This window comes from Nanorana parkeri, unplaced genomic scaffold, assembly GCF_000935625.1.
Source record: "Nanorana parkeri isolate BGI_ZX_2015 unplaced genomic scaffold, ASM93562v1 scaffold43, whole genome shotgun sequence".
Classification (NCBI taxonomy): Eukaryota; Metazoa; Chordata; class Amphibia; order Anura; family Dicroglossidae; genus Nanorana; species Nanorana parkeri.
In genome coordinates, this window is record NW_017306311.1 from 2,095,579 (window position 1) to 2,117,045 (window position 21,467).

Below are 21,467 nucleotides of genomic sequence, written 5' to 3' on the forward strand. Positions count from 1 at the left end.
AAAAAAGGTGTCTCCACTGAAGCCTTATCACCAATCCTTGTTTCCAATTTTCAAAATCCTATTGTCACAGGGACAGAAAGTGGGGTGAAATCTTCTGAACAGGAGCACACAGAACAAAACAAACGTTACAGCGTGTTAACCCTTCCATATGCTATCCAAAACAAAAATTTGGGGCTGAAGTTACACTTAAAAATATACCTGTTCCAACTTACATACAAATTCAACTCAAGAACAAACATATAGACCCTATCTTGTTCGTAACCCGGGGACTGCCTGTATATGGAGAAAGATCATGTGACGTTATTTTCTGGTACTTGTAATGGTTTAATTTTATATGTGAAGAAGTTTGCATATACATAGAACATATACTGTATATAGCTTCATATAATAGGTATAATTGTTTATAAATTTAATTTGTTAATTGGGAAACTGCCTTTTGTCTTCACTCTGTTGATTCATTCAATTCATCGTCTGTTCATTCAGTCATTCATGCACAGATTTTTGTAGTTAAACTTTTTTTTTAATAAACTCGGGGAGGGTTATAACCCCTTTTAGATTTGTTATTTTGAAGATTTTCCTTTTACTTCCTGTCCCACAGCCAGGTAGTAAAAGGAACTCTCTCCAAACTGAGGGAAGTTCCTGGTTGTTCCCATTGGAAGATTTTCCCTCTATTCCTGTTCTAATGACAAGACAAAATTGGATTTAACTCGTACACTGTTTCCATCTACTCCATACTAACTGGCAGCACAGTACATGCCGGAGTACAGCGCGAAAAGCTTCTCTTGCCCTAAGGGAGTCAGATTAATTGTTTTTTTTAATTAGTTCATGCCTGAGCAAAGTATGTGAATCTGATGTCCTTTGCTGCTGCATATTTTTAAAAGTAATTCAATTCTAGCTGTCATTATAAATGAGAATTGCCCCCCTTTCATTATTCTTTTTATGGTCTGTTCTGCATTACATTATTGTTTGTTTTTAATTGATGTGTGCTTGATGTATACTCCTTTTAGTGCCAATTAGGACAGTTTTAGATTCTGTATAATAAGAGACGAGCGCTTTCTGTTTCATGTCAGCAGCACAGGAGTCTTCTTCATTCAGTTTTATGCCATCATTGAGTCTGTCAATGACCTGCTCCGTTCCTCAGTGTTGCATTCCCTCCTCCGGGCTTTCCTTTACAGATGAGAGCTTTCTGTTTCCTGGGCAGTTTCTGCTTGCAGTCATACTTGGGTTCATGTACTATCTACCTCCCTGCTCTCTTGTTCCTGTGTGGCTGCTTCTTTTCCTCTATTGTTGTCATGCACACGCTATAGTGATTGCAACCCCAGAGCATACACAGTCAGTTTACAGACACTGTACACACAGGGCCTACAGAGAACACAGAATAGGACATGCACATGCACACAAAGCACATACAGATAGTGCACATGCAGACAGGACACACAAAGAGAGCGCAGACAGAGAGGGCCCAGACAGCGCGCGCGTAGAGAATAGGCAAACAAAACACACATAGAATTCCCAGATAGCACGCATGCCCACACAAGGAAGGCACAGACAGAGCATTGACAGAGTGCCCAGGTAGAGAGCCCACACAGAGAATGCCCAGGTAGAGAGCCCACACAGAGAATGCCCAGGTAGAGAGCCCACACAGAGAATGCCCAGGTAGAGAGCCCACACAGAGAATGCCCAGGTAGAGAGCCCACACGGAGAAAGCCCAGGTAGAGCTTATGCAGACAGCACACACATGCAGAACACAAACAGAAAAAGTATAGTTGGAATACACACAGCAAGTAGGCTGGGAAAAAACATGAGGGCAGCCATATTGGCTTGATATTACACTTGTAGCTTTTGCTTTTTAGTGCTGCTCTATAGTTGTACCTTACTGTTCCCCTTTCTCAGTGCAAATCTACAAGCTGGCCTGATGTGACACTGTGCTGGGGCGTTTTAGCCAATAGAAGGCTGGAAAATCAACCTGCAGGCTGATTTCTCAATATACAAATCTTCTGTTGTGAGCTTTGTATTTTGACACGGCCACCGGGACCAGCCACTGTCAGAAAACCCAAACGGTGGTTGCAGCTGATGGGAATTTCCAACATGTTCTTTCGGCAAAGTCAATCTAGTGATCGACTTCTGTTGAGCTGATCGCGTCACCAGTGAAACTAATTTCGGCCGATCCTGCTGAATTGGCTGAAATTCGGCCGTGTGTACTCAGCTGAACAGGTCTGTTTGAATACAATGCATTGTCTGTGTGGCTAAGATATGATCTCAGCAGTTGTTTATGAGGATGTCTGAGTGAATGCAGTGACATACAAATATCTACTAAAAATGAAATGTATAGATCTGCACCCCTACCTGACAATACAGCAATATGTCCCTCCATAATGTAAAATACATACAATTATCTTTTATTGACGGTGTAAACAGATGATGGTTTTCTTTGCATAGATCTCAGCTTTTGAGCATTGTTTCTGTGAATGTGACGTGAATGTGTATCATAGAGATCAGTTTTCATGGAGTTGTTGACACGCCATCAAACTTTTAGTCTTTTACTTTATTGAATATTTACAGACACTTTTTACAAAACAGTTCCAGTTTTTCAAGGTTCATATAATCCCAAATAATCAGAGAATTCCCAATACCCGCCCCAGCATTGACACCCATATCTATGAATTCCACCTAATTTCTATCCCAACGGTGTATTTTTCTAAAGGTTTCAACTTTGTACTTTTGGAAACAGAGTTGTATCTGGTCTGTATGCAGAAGTACGGAAGTGCTTTATCCGTTACAAATATATTTATTCATTCAGTTGTCAAATTGTTTGACCACATTTATCAAAAGCTACCCTGCAGCTACCACAGATGACAATAGAAAAAGTCATCGCCAAACACTATTGACCAGCTTTTCTCAACTAGGGTTCTGTGGAACCTTAGGCGCCATTTTTAATGTTGCTGGGGATTCCTCGAGCAGTGATTGATCTCCAACTTGACATGGGACCAGTGGAGGCTTTTCACTGATTTCTCAGTTAGTTAACCACTAACTCCAATGTTTAGCGGTCTGTAAGGGTGACATTTTTATCTCTAACCACCAATGTTAGGGGACCCTCTTACATTGACTACTAATATAAGGGGTTGCCTGTCCTGCTAACCATTGATGTAAGCAAGGGCTGGACAAATCCTAGGAGCCAGGTAGCCAATGCGCCTTAAAAATTACATCTAATGCCTAACTTTAAGTTTTTCTCAAGTCGTTCTCTAGGGAGCTGGATCCTAAAAAAACAATATCCTACTGGCCTCTGAATTCCATAATGATTTGTCCACCCCTGATGTAAGGAGGCCCTTCTTCCACTGACTACCACGGTAGCCCTTCTCCCACTGGCTACTGGTACTTATGTACCGTGGCAATAGATAAAATCATTTCCCTGAGATGAGAAAATTAAATTAATGGTTCTGGGATACAGAGGGTGAGAAAGGCTGGTAATGGCAATAGTATAGAGTTGATGGACCCCTTGCCTTTCTACAGTAGGAACTGGCCTACAAGCGTCTTATGGTAACCGTAGTCCTGCTGGTGAAGGTAGCCAGAATATTGGCCTACAGAAATGACAGACAGATGAAATGGAACTGGCTGTCAATTCATAGGTCATCTTCCTGGTCACCATTTTGAATAAAGTATGTTGCTCTCATTGGACTGTCCACTAAGTCACCACCCCGGGGGGACTCTTCTCCCAGACTGTATGGTAGACTTTGGTACATCTGAAGAGTTAGGCAGTAGGATCCGTCCAATTGTACCTTTTACATAAGCATCATTGCAAAATATCTTTACATGGTTAACCCAAAGGCTCTCAGAATATAGATGTCTGTTTTCCTCAGGAAACCCCCAAATTCTATTCCGGGCTGGTCAGCAAGTGCCCATCAAAAGTAACAGCATCTCCACTGGAATTCTAATCAGTCCACATGGAGTTGCTGTTACACCTGATACACACTACAGGCCTTCCTTCTTCATTTCCACGTCCCGCTCTGCGTTGGCTGTTAAAGCCTCCGGTGTCTTTTGTCAACAGTCCTGTAAAAAAGAGAAAGGAGAAAGACATTCAAAAATAGTGCACATGGCCTGGGAGTCACACCCTGTGCTAAGGGGTTAATAACAAACTCTATGTCGCCAACAACCTGTTCCATTGAAGGGAAAGTAAAGCTGGCAACCTGGAATGCATTACCCGTGTCTTTAGCAGCTATTGCTTGTGCCAATATCATATTTGTCCCCTGGAGGCAGCTCTGGGTTAGGTAGCCAGCAAGCCACTCGCTTCTGAGCTCCGTCATACCTTAAGTGTTAACCTCTACTGTGCCATAAGATAGATAGATATTGAAGCAACATAAACTAAATTATTGGTCAAAATGAATGTGTACATATCTCTGAAATCATAGACGTCATAACTCATAATATTAATAATGATATGTCATAACTGCCTTTCGTGGTACTGCCCATATTTATTACATTTAAAATAAAACACATTTGCAAGGGTCCGTGTACCCATCAATGAAAATTTGGGTCTACGTTCATTTTGGTGGGCGAACCTTCCATTCCTGACCCATTATACACTTAAGTATCAGACTTTTTTCTCCTCCTTCATTCTCATTAATGTAGAATGGATTTAAAAAAAAATCATCATTTGTAATCTCGTGTCATGATTGCAGCAGGGTTGATGGAGTTAAAATATTTATAATGGAGGAATTAAAAAAAATAAACATTGGTTGGCATTAAGTCTGTTTGCATCTTCTAAAAGTTTTTTTAGTTTTGGATGAACTGATCCTTAAATAAAAATATATGTGTTTTAAATGTTGCTTTGGATCAGCAAGCATCTCATCAGCAAGCCTCTCTTGTATCTAAAAATCACAACCTCACTATCCACCTCACAATAGCAGACCTTCAAACGTGAGCCCCTTTGCATGGTCTTAAATACTCAGCCCCTAAACCTCCCTCTGCTTCTCTGAATGAAAGCATCAGACATCAGTACAAACCCTTCACGAGGCTCGTTCGTCTTGTCCCGGGCGATGTTAACCAGCAGGGTGAGGAGAACTTTGTCTCTGACGGAGCAGTGCTGTGGTATAAAATGTTCTCTGGGCACGTTGTGGAATGAAGCCAGGACCCGAGCTTGTCACACAGCTTCCTACCTGTGTCACTCAGGCATAGACAAAAGGTTTCTGTTTCAGGTGCTTCTACTGAATCCAGGAAAGAGTCAGTCATGTGCAGAATTTTGTTTTCTTCATTGCCTAGCAGTTGATGTAAGTCTGCCTCCAGGCCAGATAAGTCTCATCCTCGTCTATGATCAATATTCTAGTGATTGGCTGCTGTCACGAAGCTTATATTCTCCTGTATACACAGCCTGCAGAGTGAGGAAGCCAACGACTGACACGTAATGCAAGCTCAGGCTGATAATGGTTTATAAGCTCAGGGCAAAGTTTTACAAGGGGGCCTTATCGTCTTTATGGACTCTGATACCAAGAGAGGAGCTGGCAGATTTCAGCTTGATAAGTTCCAGGAAAGGAGCAACAGGCTTTGTTCTTTTTTATTTATTTATTTTTCTTAATTGAAGGCTGGCTTTAGAATCAAGTGGTAAATTATTCAGAGATCTTCGTATAAGAAGATGGTATACCCTTATTTTTTTATTTTTTGACTTAGTAAATTTTAAAGGCAACAGTAATTGATGAGTTCAGTAGTTCGGTGTTCTTCTGTACATTGAGGTCAGGCCTGGACTGATTGTCTGGCGGCCGAGGCATTTGCCGGAAGACATTTATATTGCGCTGGAAATGCTCAGGCTTGTTCTGTTCAGTCTGCTACAATTCAGAACTTCCTTTTGAAGCTCTCGCTATATTCTTTAGTTTTAGGGAGGTTTGATTAGCAGCACTTTAAGTCCAACTCCAGCAACAGTAAAATGTTTTGCTCTTTTGGCTATTTACCAAAATAAATTCAAGTTACAGTTCCATAATAAATCGGGGCTTAAAGTGCAGTCTCTCAGCTTTAAGTTGGGGGTATACACATCCAAATTGAAGGAAGGGTTTAGGAATTACAGCTCTTTAATATCTAGCCCCCACTTTTTTAAGGAACCAAAAGTAATTGGACAGTTGACCCAAAAGCTGTTCCAAGGACAGGTGTTGTCTATCCCTTCGTTTTTTCATCATCAATTAAGCAGGTGAAAGGTCGGGAGTTGATTCCAGGTGGGGCATTCGCATTTGGAAGCTGTAAACCCACAACATGCATTCAGAGGAGCTCTCAATGCAAGTGAAAGAGGCCATCCTTGGGCTGCAGAACAAAAACTAAATAAGAAATCCATCGGCGAGATAGCAGGAACATTGGGAGTGGCCAAATCAACAGTTTGGTACATTCGGAGGAGAAAAAGAATGCACTGGTGAGCTCTTCAACACAAAAAGGCCTGGACGTCCACAGAAAAATGTGGTGGATGATCGTAGGATCCTTTTCTATGGTAAAGAACAACCCCTTCACAACATCCAGCCAATTGAAGAACACTCTCCAGGATGTAGGCATATCATTAGCTAAGTCTACCATAAAGAGAAGACTTCAGGAGAGCAAATACAGAGGTTTCACCACAAGGTGGAAACCATTCATAAGCCTCAAGAATAGAAAGGCCAGATTAGACTTTGCCAAAAAAATATATTAAAAAAGCCAGCCCGGTTCAGGAACGGCATTCTAGGTCACTAGTAGGGCTGCAACCAACTAATTGATTAATCGATTATGAGAATAGTTGTCAACTATTCTCATTATCGATTAGTTATCTGGGTCCCTTAGCTCTCTCTCCTCCATGCAGGGAGGAGGGCACAGCAAGCATTGGGCGGGTGCAATAGCCAGCTGAAGACAAGATTTAAGACAGACCAAGGAACAAACAATAATTGAAGACAGCTGCAGTAAAGGCCTGGCAAAGCATCACAAAGGAGGAAACTAGGGATGCACCGATACCACTTTTTTACGACCGAGTACCGATACTTTTGATCAAGTACTCGCCGATACCAATTACCGATACTTTTTCTTAAAGGGACAGGTCACATTTTTTCTGAAGCAATACAAACTAATGATTTACGGTCAGTTTCTTAATATTATGATTCATGAGATGACAAGGGAGCATGACGCCGCCTTTCCGGCCAATCAGAATGTCGGTGCTGCATCATTACACGGCGCCTAGCTTCCGGATTGGCTGGGAAATCACAAGTGACGAGAGAGCATGGAGCCGTTTCCCGGCCAATCAGGAAACCGGGCAGCGTGTAATGATTCGCAGCCCGGCTTCCTGATACAGGAAGTACTCGTACTAGATATGGGAGTATTTGGGCGAGTACGAGTACTCACCCAAATACTCGGTATCGATACCGATACTAGTATCGGTATCGGTGCATCCCTAGAGGAAACCCAACGTTCATTTCAAATCCATTGTGGTGGCATATAGAGCCAGAATTATGAAGATTCTGTCAGTGTCCAATTTTAATTCAGATCTGACTGTATATATATTAGGAATTCACCGATACTAGTATTGGTAAGGTGCCGATACAGAGTATTTGGGCGAGTACTCGTCAGTGCTCCGATACCGGAACTTCAGGTCAGAAGGAGATTTCCTGTGACCGGCAGTGCCACGAGGGAACAATGACCTGCCTCCTGGCTTCCTGATTGGCCAGGAAGCTGGCTCGATGCTGATTGGCCTTCCCGGGCTACTTGATTGCCTGGGAAGCGGGCTCCATGCTAGCAGAAGTACTGATATCGGCGAGTACCAAAAGGTAAATATTGGTACTTGTACTCGATAACAAAAAAATGGTATCGGTGATGTTGGGCTTGTGTCAATGACATCAGTTTGAGACGCTTCTGAGGTCATTCAGAATTTATCGACGGGTGCATTTTACCTACTTCTGACCTGCATTCCACCTGCTTCACCTCCAAGCAGGTTTTACATTCCAATAGGCTTGTATGGAAATGCAAAACCTGCCTAACAGCAACAAAAGCCCATCAATGCCGGCCCTTAGAACTGCATTCAAATTTGTATTCCTTTTTTTCTGTGTTCATAGGGGAGGTTGCCCCTCACTTCCCATCCCGAACACGAAATGAGTGGGTGAGGGTGTCACCGGAACAGAAACAGACAGAGAAACATAAAAACCCGACAGATTTTTCAACCCATCGCAACTATATTTAAACTAGTTGGCTTTTGTTACAGTTTCTGTTCACATTAGAGAGATGCTGCATCACTTCCTGTACTGGTCAAAGGAAGTAAAGGTCCACTTTAATTTTTGCGGCACCAGCAAAAAATTAAACTAGACCTTTACTCCCTTTGACTAAAAAATCACATCAGCATACAGCTCTGAATGGTGATAAGAAATCATCTTACATTCATTAGCTAAGCAAGCATATTTTTATTTTACTTGCAATTTATTTTTTTCCCACTTCCTGGTCCACTTTGGCACAAATGATGTAATTGTGCCCAAGTGTTGCATCCTGGGAAAGTTACATCAGCAGAGCATTGCTGGGAAATCTCATCTGTAATCTCACAAGATCCCAGGGGAAAGGCATTTTCCTCCCCTGAGATGATGTGCATGGTCACATGTCCTAGTCACATGTGCCAGAGTTCCAGGAAGTAAAGGGAGAGGATTCATCTGCCCTTAGTAAAAATGGTCACTGTGAGAAGAATGGGGAGGAAAATAAAAATAAGGTCTGCAATTTCCTAATCCTATTGCTGTGTATCAGAAGCAGGGGCGTCCCAAGGCCGGGTGTCACCCGGAGTGGTTACCGGGTGACACCCCGCCGTGACTTCATCGCACAACCCCCTTGTGACACCACTGATCAGAAGCATGTGTTGACATTTCTGTTTTGGCCATGCAATAGAAGTTTTGGTTAGTTTTCTCCGATGTAAGCTGCACTGTCCTATCTGCATTACTTGCTGATGACAGTTTTTGAGGGTGTGGGGCACTGTCCAGAATAGTACCTTGTCCCTCATACTGCCTCCAGTCACTACTGTTGAATTTTTCTTTCAACTGTTTTGACACATTTAGGCTTCATGCAATGGGCGTCAGCCCGCCGTGTGAAACACGAACCTGTTTGTGCACTCGCAGAATGGTGTAAAAGGGCAAGAATGCAGAAGGATTTTCATGTCTACCCACATATGACACCACTCCCCATAATGCTTGCGCTTTCTGTGCTGTTATTCCGGCCAGGTTACTTTAATTTTATATACAGTTTCCACCTTATTTTTTTGTTTTTTATTTTTAGTGCCCAGCAATTAAATCTGGGCCAATAATCATGGTTAATGTTTAAGAGTTTAGCAAATATTTGTCAGCTATTTGTGCTCTGAATTGCATTACATTTTCTGAGACTCTGTGGTACAAATGAGGGGAATAAGCGTTTGCGTGGGACGGATTAGTTTTATGGTAGGAGAAGATTGTTCAGTTAATGGATAATGCAGATACATCATCTGAGTGCACATTGACAAGAGAAGGCCGTTTACAGCTCGGGATAGAAATGAGTCTTTATCCACTTTTATTAGAGTATTTACCCCCTTTAAAATACCATATGTTTTGTGAGAATCCTCCCCTGCCTACCACTATATCTATACGACCTCCACCTCCATTCCCTACCACTATAGCTATACGACCTCCACCTCCATTCCCTACCACTATATCTATACTACCTCCACCTCCATTACCTACCACTATATCTCCACCTAGACCTCCACCTCCATTCCCTACCACTATATCTATACTACCTCCACCTCCATTACCTACCACTATATCTATACTACCTCCACCTCCATTGCTTACCACTATATCTCTTCTACCTACCCCTCCATTGTCTACCACTATATCTATATGACCGCCACCTCCATTACCTACCACTATATCTATGCGACCGCCACCTCAATTACCTACCACTATATCTATGCGACCTCCACCTCCATTGTCTACCACTATATCTATACTACCTCCACCTCCATTGCTTACCACTATATCTATACTACATCTACCTCCATTGCCTACCAATATAGCTAAACTATCTTCACCTCCATTCCCTACCACTATATCTATGCAACCTCCACCTCCATTGCCTACCACTATATCTCCACCTAGACCTCCACCTACATTCCCTACCACTATATCTATACTACCTCCACCTCCATTCCCTGCCACTATAGCTAAACTACTTCCACCTCCATTGCCTACCCACTATGTCTATACTACCTACCCCTCCATTGCCTACCACTATATCTCCACCTAGACCTCCACCTACATTCCCTACCACTATATCTATACTACCTCCCCCTCCATTGCCTACCACTATATCTCCACCTAGACCTCCACCTACATTCCCTACCACTATATCTATACTACCTCCACCTCCATTCCCTGCCACTATAGCTAAACTACTTCCACCTCCATTGCCTACCCACTATGTCTATACTACCTACCCCTCCATTGTCTACCACTATATCTATACTTCCTCCACCTCCATTGTATACCACTATATCTATACTTCCTCCACCTCCATTGTCTACCACTATATCTATACTACATCTACCTCCATTGCCTACCACTATAGCTAAACTATCTTCACCTCCATTCCCTACCACTATATCTAAACTACCTCCACCTCCATTGCCTACCACTATATCTAAACTACCTCCACCTCCATTGCCTACCACTATATCTATACTACCTCCACCTCTGTTGCCTACCACTATATTATCTAAACTGCCTCCTCCTCCATTGCCTACCACTATAGCTAAACTACCTCCAAAATTCTGGAAATGTTTTGCTAATACCTTCTACATTATTGGAAGACAACCCAGCTAGATTTCAGCAGCCTCCTATGTAGCTCTATATCTATCCAGATACTAGGATTTCAATCTGACTTATTAAAGAAGCAAAGCAAAACTGAACAAGTGTCAAGTATGAAAACAGATGTATCGTAAACATACAAATGCGTGAAACTTTGTTGGCTTTAAACTACAAAAGTTCAATAATTTTTTTTTATAGAAGTCTCATATAAACGGTAACATGTTAAAGTAATTCTCTTAAGGGTAAGTATTAATTTGTAGGTTAACTGTACAACAAAGCCATTGAACAAATAACACATCTGTGTACAAGAAAAAGGCGTCAAGTAACTTTTTAAAAGTAATTTTTTATCTTTTTTACTCAGTAGCTTTCATTAAAACAATTCTGTGGTACTTTTATAGATTTTACACTTGAGGGCTGCCTGATTCACTCTGCACCTTAGTATATCACCTATTTCTGTCCGAGGGGTTGCTGACTCCACAATTGGCTCTGTGTCTTCCTCGTGCCCTGTACCCTGAATGATCTCATTACTGGTTACCCTTTCCCTCTGCAGTTTATCAGCCCAGAGACAGACAATCATTGCCTGGATGTATTATATTGTATTTATTCTGTGCTATCTGCACTGGTCTGCCTTTGTTCCTTAATCTGCCAAAGGTGAAGTTTGTCTTTTTGATGACTGGATGGTGTTCACAAGTTGAACCTTGTAATTACTTGATTAGTTTAAACTGACACGTGTGCTGAACCCATGACCACACAGGTTTGTAGGTGTGTGATACCTGTTCTGCTTTTTAGATGCAAAATAACCTAAAAACACTACAGTAACAATATACTGGGGGCAATTGTGTCCAGTTCCTGTTCAGGTGACCATAAAGAAACCAAAAGCCGATCTTGCTCTGGGTATATGTTTTGGCTTATAACTATTGCTTGTCCATGCTACCCAAAAAGGAACGTGTTACTCTTTAGGTATTCACATATCCTACCATATTTCCATTATTCTTCCATTAGGGCCGGTGCACACCTAGGCGACACCTCACCGCACGGCAATCGTGCGCGATTCCACGCAGATTGCCGCACGGTCAGGAGTCGCTAGGTGTGCACCGATCGCGCTGTGGGTGCCATTATTTTCTAATGGCACCCCAGTTGCGCCGGGCGGATCGTGTGGTTTCCTGCCGCGATTCCACCCGTGCTCCCGGACACAAAACAGCTGAGTGCCGTGTATCGCAAAAAAAGGTACGAATTCTGCGATTTCCACGTGGATGTCACCCGATTGAAATCAATGGGGTCACACGGAAACCGCCACCTGCATTGTGCAGGACCGCACGATCCCGGATTGCGCAAGTCTGCCCCTGGCCTTATACAGGCATACCATCATAACTTGTAGATACAACCCAACCACTAATATTTCATATAAACTATAATAAATGCATTTTCATTCATTCGTTTTCTGTATTTTTTTATATCTGCAACTTTTTTTGAAATAATACCTGGTGATCCTGCCATGGCGGTCCATGTTCAGGCACTTCCTGCGATAAGGTGACAACTCTCTGTCCCAGCCTTCCAATGATATCAGTGTGTCACATGGGTTACCAATGGAGACTACAAGTGACTGTTTCAACACACATTATTAAGTTACATTTCTCTGGTGCCACTATCAGAAAGCCCAGAGAAATGACATGCAAGCCATTGCTGGAGTTTATGTGCAAAGTGGACCTTTTTACAACATAAGAAACATACAAACAAAAGTAAAGTGTTACATTTTTGAGTCTCACAGACAAGAAGTGAATGGAACTCTAACTTTTTTTGTCTTATGCAACACTCGGAAAAAAAAAAAAAAAGTTTTAGCTATAACTAATCTGTTTCATTTGTAAATAATTTTGCTATAATTTTGATTTTTTTTTTTAAGCTTCCCATACTGCTAGAAGTAATGATTTTAAATTTATGGATGAAGAATGTCTTTGATATACCACATCTCATGTACTTCAAGGTTCTCTCTTATTTTTCCTGATAGGCACAGTATTGGACATATCATTACAATGGTGGAGCAGCATGGTAGTGATGTATGGTGGACACACCCTGTAGAAGAATTACTTCCGAAAACCGTGCTGAAACAGGTATCCTCCACACTACCAGCATAAAGCAAAACTCGCTAAACCTCACCTGGGACCCAGTTATGGCTGTAAAATGACAGATCGAAGCAATTGTAGCTGGTCTGTTTTTTGTTTTGGATTGTGCAGGAATGTCAGATGTATTCCTTATCAGGGGAGATTCTACGTATTCTGCCATCTCACTACACCACGATTTAGTTTGTAAATAAAAGCAATGCAACAGAATCTATACATATCTATCTTGTATATGTGTAATTATGACCAGATTAGAAGTGGGTGTTTCATTTTCCACTATGCTCCCAAATATGCACACTCAGTTAAGAATGGGAATGTGATGCTGCATTGGGCACAAAATCGCCAAAACTCAGAGCCGGATCATCCACAAGGTGACCCCTATGTCTCAATGGATGCCTAGGGGCCCAGCTATATCCTTCATACTCTTACGGTAAATCAGGGGGATCGTGCTATTGGTTAAATATGTCCACCTGTAGGTCCCTTTACAAGGGAGAACAGACTTTTTAGGCAGTTGGTGTCTCATAGGCCCATACTAATATAGACAGTGCAAATGGGGCTGCTTCTCTGCCTATCACAATTCTTATCAATTGCAATCAAATAGATTGAGAGGTGTGTGTGGGGGGTGGGGAGGGATTGCTAACTTGCCTAGGTCTTTGCTTTCCCCTAACCTGTGTTTGCCAAAATGTTATGAATAATGACTGAAAAATGTTTGTCATTCAGTTTCAGCTATAACATGGAGATGGTGGGGTTAGGTAAATCCTTTATCATGGATTGAAACCAGATGGTTATGGCCAAAAAATAACACAACCCTGTGAAGTTGGTGGGTCATTATGTATCAAAACCCATAATGAACACAATTAGATCTAACAAGCAACTTGTTAGATCTAAAATGCAAAACATTTAGTTGGTTTTTTTTAAAGCAAAAGGGTGTATTTCAAACTATTTCAAGGTTGTATTTCAAACTAGATAGGTGTACCTGATAAGGTGGGTACTGATTGTTCCAAATGAGGGACCATCTGAAAGCAGTGTTGTGGGGCAGTTTCATTTTTGTTACTATATTTAAGCTGCAAGGAAGTGGTATGCATGTAACGGAGCACCAGTTTTCCATTTCCCATCTCTCACCAGGCTGGCAGCAGGGCTGAAGTGCAGGAGTACGAGCCTGGACGGGATGTTTTGGACATATGGTTCGATAGTGGAACATCATGGGCTCATGTGTTGGAAGGTATGAGATCCCTATAATCGGGACAGGGCAAATTCCAAGTGCCAGGTAGTTCATAACTTACACTGTCTGAAAAAAGCAAGTGTTGAGGTTGAGAGCATTGTTTGTGATGATTAGGCTGCGTAAATGTGTAATTATGAATGCTTCAGGGTGTCATTGTACAAAGATATTTTCCAGACAATGTTACACTTATTTACCGCTAAAGTTTATTAGCAAAATAAACTTTGTTTAATTCAACAGAATTTAAACTGTTGCATTACAGTGTATTATTCTCATCCATTCTTTAACACAAGAAATCTTAAGCCTTCAGATTATAGTGCTGCCTACAAGAGGATATGGCACTGGTGTGCAAAAAATCTGCAGGCCAGCAGACGATAACCTATACTATATTGCCAAAAGTATTGGGATGCATTTACACGTACGTGAACTTAATGGCATCCCAGTCTTACTCCGTAGGGTTCAATATTGAGTTGGCCCGCCCTTTGCAGCTATAACAGCTTCAACTCTTCTGGGAAGGCGTCCACAAGGTTTAGGAGTGTGTCTATGGAAATGTTTGACCATTCTTCCAGAAGTGCATTTGTGAGGTCAGGTACTCATGTTGGACAAGAAGGCAATTGTTGTGCCAATCTGAAGGCCACCCGAAGTTTGGAGGTCTGTAGCTATTGACTCTGCAGACAGTTGTTGACTTCTGCGCACTGTGCGCTTCAGCATGCGCTGACCACGCTCAGTCATTTTACGTGGCCTACTACTTCGTGACTGAGTTGCTGTTGTTCCCAGTTGCTTCCACTTTGTTATAATACCACTAACAGGTGACCGTGACCGCGGAATATTTAGTAGCAAGGAAATTTCACGGAATACCTGAATCCAATGATTTGTAGGGGAGTCCCAATACTTTTGGCAATATAGTGTATCACATAACCAGGATGCCTCTGGGGTTTTTTTTCTCTAGTATCGTAGGAGGATGGATGTCGTTTCCTAGCTCTACTGATTTAAGACTTGGCATACTTTTTCTAGCAACCATTTTTTTCTCTTTAATGTAGATTCCTCTCCATATAGGTGCAGGAGGTCACTTCGCTTTCTTGCAGCCACCCAGCACAATTGTCCCCAGTCTTGGCTTTTTGTCTTACTGTGACAAGGCCCTGCTAGAGCCGACATCGCAGAGTACCTCTGGAAATGATCTTCTGCCACTGGGGTCCGTTTAAGCACTTTCCAAACTGGTACTGCCTATGTTGGCTGCAGAGCACTTTTCAGTTTCAGAGCTCTTTGGATTACTATTGCACTTTCTCTGTCTGTGAAGACTTACTTTGGGTCTACGTTGGATGCTATCATAAGTGTACCCAACTTCCCCAGTGTAAGACACCTAAGGAGCAGGTCCTTCACTTCATATCAGAAGCATTTGTTTTGCTTTACTCTGCCCTCGACCTCCTATATCGAGAGCCCTCAGACCTGGATTTCCTTCTGACCCACTTCCTGGATCCACTGACAAGCCTTCGTCAACATTAAGGTATGCCCCTATTTTCCATAGTGGGAGGGATGTCTACTGGCCTTTGCAGATGCTTGGAATTCTTGCATTCCAGATGTTTGGGTACTAGAGGTGTTGTCCCAGGGTTACAAGCTTTGGTTCTTTTCCCTAATTTCTTCAATTTTCTGGTGTCCCCTCAGCACCTGGCCAATATCCATTGTGTTTTTCTGGGCTCTTGGAACAAGGTCCCTGGTGCAGAACATGTTCAAGGGTTTTTCTCTGACCTGCTCATCATTCCCAAACCCAAAGAGGGCATTCTCCCCGTTCTGAAACTCAAAGCCTTAGTTCTGAATGGATTCGACTAGATCCGTTATTGCATCTCTGCATCAAGCAGACTTTCTGGCCTTCGTCATAGGGCTCAGTCATAGAGCGTCTCTATGACTAAGCCTGTGATTGGGTGAAATGCATCATAGGGGGCGGATCTTGGGTGGAACACCAGTGATGTGATACAAGCTTCAATAAACTATCCCAGTGGAATCCGGTGTGTGACCAGCTTTTTTTCCTGTTTGTACAGGTTTTAGTTGTTTAAAGCATAATTCCAGGCCAGAAAAAAGAAAGAATCAATAAACTGAAAACTCACAGGGCACATCACTATGATAAATATGGAGAGACTGTATGATTTAAAATGTTTGCTCTGTTATTAAACTGAGAACGCTCTAGAAGAGTGTTACAAAGGGCGTTGGAAAGAGTCTGGTGTGTGCCAAGGAAAATGTGGTGTAGATGAGCAGAGAGCGTTTAGATATAGACGGCTTCCAATCTTGACTCATCCTATAAAAGTCGAGCTGAGCCCCACTACTTCCTGGCCTGGAAAGTTTCTCGTTGTTCACCCTAATGGTGGGTAACCTGATTGACCAACAGGGAGACTGGAGGTGGGAGGGGGGCGCTCAAACTTTACATGAAAAATATATATTTATATGGTTATATCTCTACGTCTACTAATCATTCCTCCATACGATTTTCACTGAAGCTAATCTCAACTTATTTATTTCCTCTATGACTACTCACATGACCAATACACGTGATATCTGCTGAGGATGAGGATCCTACTGGTCTAAACTTAAATCTTAGTTGATATGGTGTTTTCGGGGAAGTTTCAGACTAGGCCTATTCCTTTGTTAGTAACTCTTAGCCCTGTTCAAACCAGGGCGATGTCGCCACACGGAACCGCCGACATGAACAATCCCATACATTGCTATGGGGTCCATTTATGCAACCGCGCAATCCGATCCGCCCGCCACCAAAAATGATCCCCGACCTTTTGTTTCCGCGCTGATCAGCCCGGTTTTCATAAAGATTTCAATGGAACCGCTGATCAGCGCAGTTTTGGGCGTTTCTATTTGTGCTTTAGCACTGAAAAGCACTTAAAAAGGCCCCTTTAAAATTTGCGTGGAAGCCGCGCCGATCCGCAGCCGCACTGGTGTGAATGGGCCTCAGTTCTTGCTGAAGTCTGAGCTGAGCTGTTGTTCTGCCAGCCGCTCAGCGTGTAAGTAAACATTGTTATTCTGTTTGCTTAATTTTTAACAGAGCAATTGGCGCTTTACAACATCCATATCTGCTCCCATTTTAATGCTGACCCACAGATTTAGAGTAAACACAAGCTTTAGATTACGCCTCAGATCACATATTTACTTGTCTGATCTAGATTTGTATAAATCTGCTGCCATTTCAGTGCCGTATGTTTTCAAATGACACGATCAGGTAGAAACTACTTTATATTCGGGGCAAGTCTGGTTAATAAAGCTATAGCAAGGCAAGCTTTAGTTTGGTTGATGTGGAATTGCAGCTCTGGGCATTGTCTATCAACCTTACACTCTTAGTTCCTCATTAGCTTGTCCTGCTCCATACACTCATTTCTCAGGATATACTAATTATTATTTAATCTGACTAGATGTTTAACGTGTTACACCACCTTTGGTACAGTTACATTTATATCATAATGCGTCTCTGCCAGCCTTATACTCATCTGTCTCCAATTCAGCAAGGTAGCATTGACTAGACCACACAGCCACTTGCCAAAATGCTCCCTGTTGGGTTTAAGTATGTGCTCTGCACTCCCCTTCACGCACAGAGTTCTTTCCGAAAATCAGCCTACTTCATGTATTTGTATAGGTAACTGCAACCCTTTGTTCACAGGGTTACCAGAACAATGTTTGCAGCCAATTGCCTTATCATCGCTGACAAAAGTTGTGCCCTATAATTTACATATTGTCCCAGTTGTCCACACTGTCTACTGGCTGCTGGTATTAAGATTGGTGGGTTGCAGTGACCATGCTAAGGCTGTAGCAGTCCACGCTGCTAGTATGGGGCCTGGGTGGGAGGGGGTAACCATTAGTGTTGGCTGTTGAGTTCATTTAAACTGTGAACTTTCCAGTCTAGAAGAGCTTAAGTCATATGTACAGGAGGAGACGCCAGGATCTTCACTAGTCACAGATCCCTTTAGTCTCTCTGTGCAGTAAGGAGCATTTTTTTTAGCTAGCAGCAGTATAGGATTATTCTTATTCATTTTAGGAGCATCCCTGGGCTTTATATATGTCCAAGGTACTTGATATAACAGGCTACTTTGTTTTTACTTGCATTCCGCTATTTCAGGCTTGTTTGCCCTCATCAGCACAGGATGTGGACTAAGTGGCTGTTGTGGTATAGTGTTTGGGGTTAGCAGACCAGTTGCGAGTCAGATGTTTCTATCCTCCATCTATGAAATCGTTCATTTGCGTTCCGTGTAAAATCTTCAGCCTGTGTATTATGTTGCAGATGCAGAACAGAGAGCTGATGTGTATATTGAAGGCAAGGACCAGCTTGGAGGATGGTTTCAGTCTTCCCTCCTCACCAGTGTGGCTTCCAGAAACAAAGCACCATATAAGTAAGTGACAGTTTTTATTGTAACATTTCATCTACGTATGTATGTATGTATGTATGTATGTATGTATGTATGCGTGTAGTACATCTCTGCAATACTTGTACACTTCTCCATGTTTTATCATTTAAAAATGCTGCAAATACAGAATCCCATGCATTGTCAGCCCTGCCTGAGTTCTTCCTTGTGGGACTACAGAATGCCTATTCCTGTCTCTCTGTGCCAGTTTACTTGCATACGTTGATTTATTTCTCAGCAAAACATTGATGTCCGATTGTGGCCGGAACGCATTGGATGTGCCACGCGTTCCCGTGCGGCCGAAGGGGCGTGGCTGCGGTGCTATTGAGCTCAATGCCCCCGCCACGCCCCTTCCCGACCCAAAGCAAAGTGAGCCGGCGGGAATGTGATCAAATGTGTTTCGGCCGCAATCGTGTGAACTAGCCCTTAAGACCACCCATGATGTGGTAGTAGAATGAATCACTGTATAACATAGGTGGTTTCATTATCAACCCATCCCATGCTTTTTACATATTCGAAGTTTAGTTTTCCTGTCATTCTCTTTGATCTCAGTTACAATCTCTCCCTATGCAAACAAATGACATTAATAATCTATATTTTTGCTGCTCGACCTTTACTCTTTAGTCTACCATACTAGAACAGCCCTGCAGAAGCACAGTCCAAGGTTTGTTTACATTGGGGTGCTATCGTTCCTTTTATTACTTTATGTCCTATAGTGCTAAAACAGCTCATATCTGGTTACCAAGTATAACTCGGTGACCTAGACACACTGGAGTTTGTTTGCTGGGAAACAATTGTCATACAATTAGCGAATTGCTGCTTTTATTGGACTGAGTAGAGTAGGCCAGAAAATATACCATTTGTCTACATCTTACTATACTGTATCACAGGATGTTGTATTTCCTGATAGCTGATACATGTATGGTGTATTATTGTATGTGTTTATGTGGCTGGTACCGGTCTGCCCCCTGCATAAACAAGCATATTCCACCAAAAAACCTGTGCATGTCTATGGAAAGATCTGTATGTCAAGCCAAAAACCTTTTTCTCTATTGTCCATCGAGGGACAGAGCTTTGAAGAATTCTGAGACGTAGGGTTATGCTGCTGCCTCCAGGAGAAATGGACACTAGTAAAAAAAAAAAATGAAGCCCGCCCTTTTAAGCACATATACCCCCACCTCCCACCTGCCAGTTTTGCTTAGTGTCCTCATGAGAATGGATGCCTGATGAAGGCCCCCTGAGTGGCCCCTGAACGTTGCTGTACGAGATGGGTGTACATCAATAAAATGACCTCTCGTTGAAAATTTTACTTTTGTGTGCTGGTGATATACTTTACTCATGAGAATGGATGTCTCCTTCTCTTCTGCTTTTTTTTTGGTTCATTTTGTTTCTTCTGTGAGATTTTACCATCAAGAGCTGCTAGTTGATTCATGCCGGATAAGGTAAATCCTGGAAGTCTCTCTAGTTATCAGAAAGAGGTCTTTTCTGGTCTTAGTAAAGATTATCTGTCCTGCGGTGGTCCAGACTTCCCGTGATCATGTTTTTATTTATTATGGCCAGGCCAGTGTTATATGGAGATTCCTATTATGGTGAACCAGGGACAAGGGGTCGTGGGTGACTGTATTTCGTTTATTTTTACAGGGATGGGTATTTTCCCTCCATTTCATTGCGTCTGGGCTGTGTACATTTCTGTCTTAATACACCTTGTTTATTATACGGAGTCTGACTACTTTTATTCAGTTTTTCCATCATCTCTTCAAGAGGTCGGGAATAATTTTTAAAAAATGATTATGCCCTTTTTTATTATGTTGAGCATGTACACGCGGCGCGGCAACCTTACTGGCAGTGTCTGCGAGCGGTTTCTGTTCAACTTCATATATCGCTGGTTGGACTCAACTCAGTCATCTGTTGGAGGAATCGAGGATCTCTATTATCCCCTGTGACCCAGCCCTTTATTCTTTTATACTGCTATCTGCAGTACAGGTGTTTTCTCTTTACACCAGTCAGGGCCGTGATTGGTTTCGGAGGAGAATTTGTGATCTATTTTACTGATATGTCCATTTCCAAACGGAGGGGAGATCTCGCCTTGACTTCTGAGGATCACAAAGCAGAAAATCACCAGTACTGGACAGAATAAACATAAATGATTATCGTATTTATTAAAGTCACCTCATGTCACATGTCATAAGGCCAATGTTTCAGGGTCACGCAGGTTCCCTTCTTCAGGGTGACACGACGCTATCCATGATATCACTGCGAGCACCACAAGAAGTATTAAGAGGTCCACACGCTGTATGGAGTGCAGGTAACTCATCACAACTTTCTTTGACTTCAGAGGACTCTTCCTCTTTCTTTCCATGTATGTACAGTGGAGATCCCCTCTGGGAAGGAATGTCAAATTGTATTGATATTAGGATAGTATATGACAATACATTGTCAGTCTCTAATCCTGCACCTTCCTCTTTATTGGGTTATTCTTCCGTTTTTGTTACTAAAGCTGAATTTTCTTATACTGTGGAGAGCTTTTTCTCTTGTTTGGGAACACTTATGGTCCCTGTGCAGAAGGGTAAAAAATGTTGTGTTCCTTCATCGCCTGTAGTTTCAGAGGAAGAAATCCCTGATATTTGTGAAACTGCTGTGATTTCTTTCCTGATGTTTCTTTGTCTGATGGTGAGTGTTTTTCTTCTGAAGGGAATGGGACGAATCCAACTCCAATTTTCAGTCATCTGCTATTACTCAACATCAGAAAGAAACAGTTGCCTTTTCAGTTGGGGTTGTGCATTACTCTTTAAATGTAGAGGATTCCACTGTTATTTCCCATTCTTCAGTTTCTATTCCAGCTTCAAATAAACCTGAACGTGTCTGCAGGTTCTTCCTCTGCATTCTATTTTTTTTTTTTTAAAGGTTTCTCTGTAAGGATTGGGAAATTTACAGA

The 21,467-nt window shown here is 42.2% G+C and overlaps 1 protein-coding gene across 2 annotated transcripts in view; it reads left to right on the forward strand.

Moving 5' to 3' along the window:
- Positions 1–21,467, forward strand: part of IARS2 (isoleucyl-tRNA synthetase 2, mitochondrial) — a 60,511-nt gene that overhangs the window by 26,792 nt on the left and 12,252 nt on the right. For both annotated transcript variants that reach the window (XM_018572164.1, XM_018572173.1), the window contains exons 13-15: positions 12,808–12,910; positions 14,045–14,141; positions 18,412–18,520. In XM_018572164.1, coding sequence (XP_018427666.1) covers positions 12,808–12,910; positions 14,045–14,141; positions 18,412–18,520 — 309 coding nt within the window. The remainder of the gene's footprint in view (positions 1–12,807; positions 12,911–14,044; positions 14,142–18,411; positions 18,521–21,467) is intronic.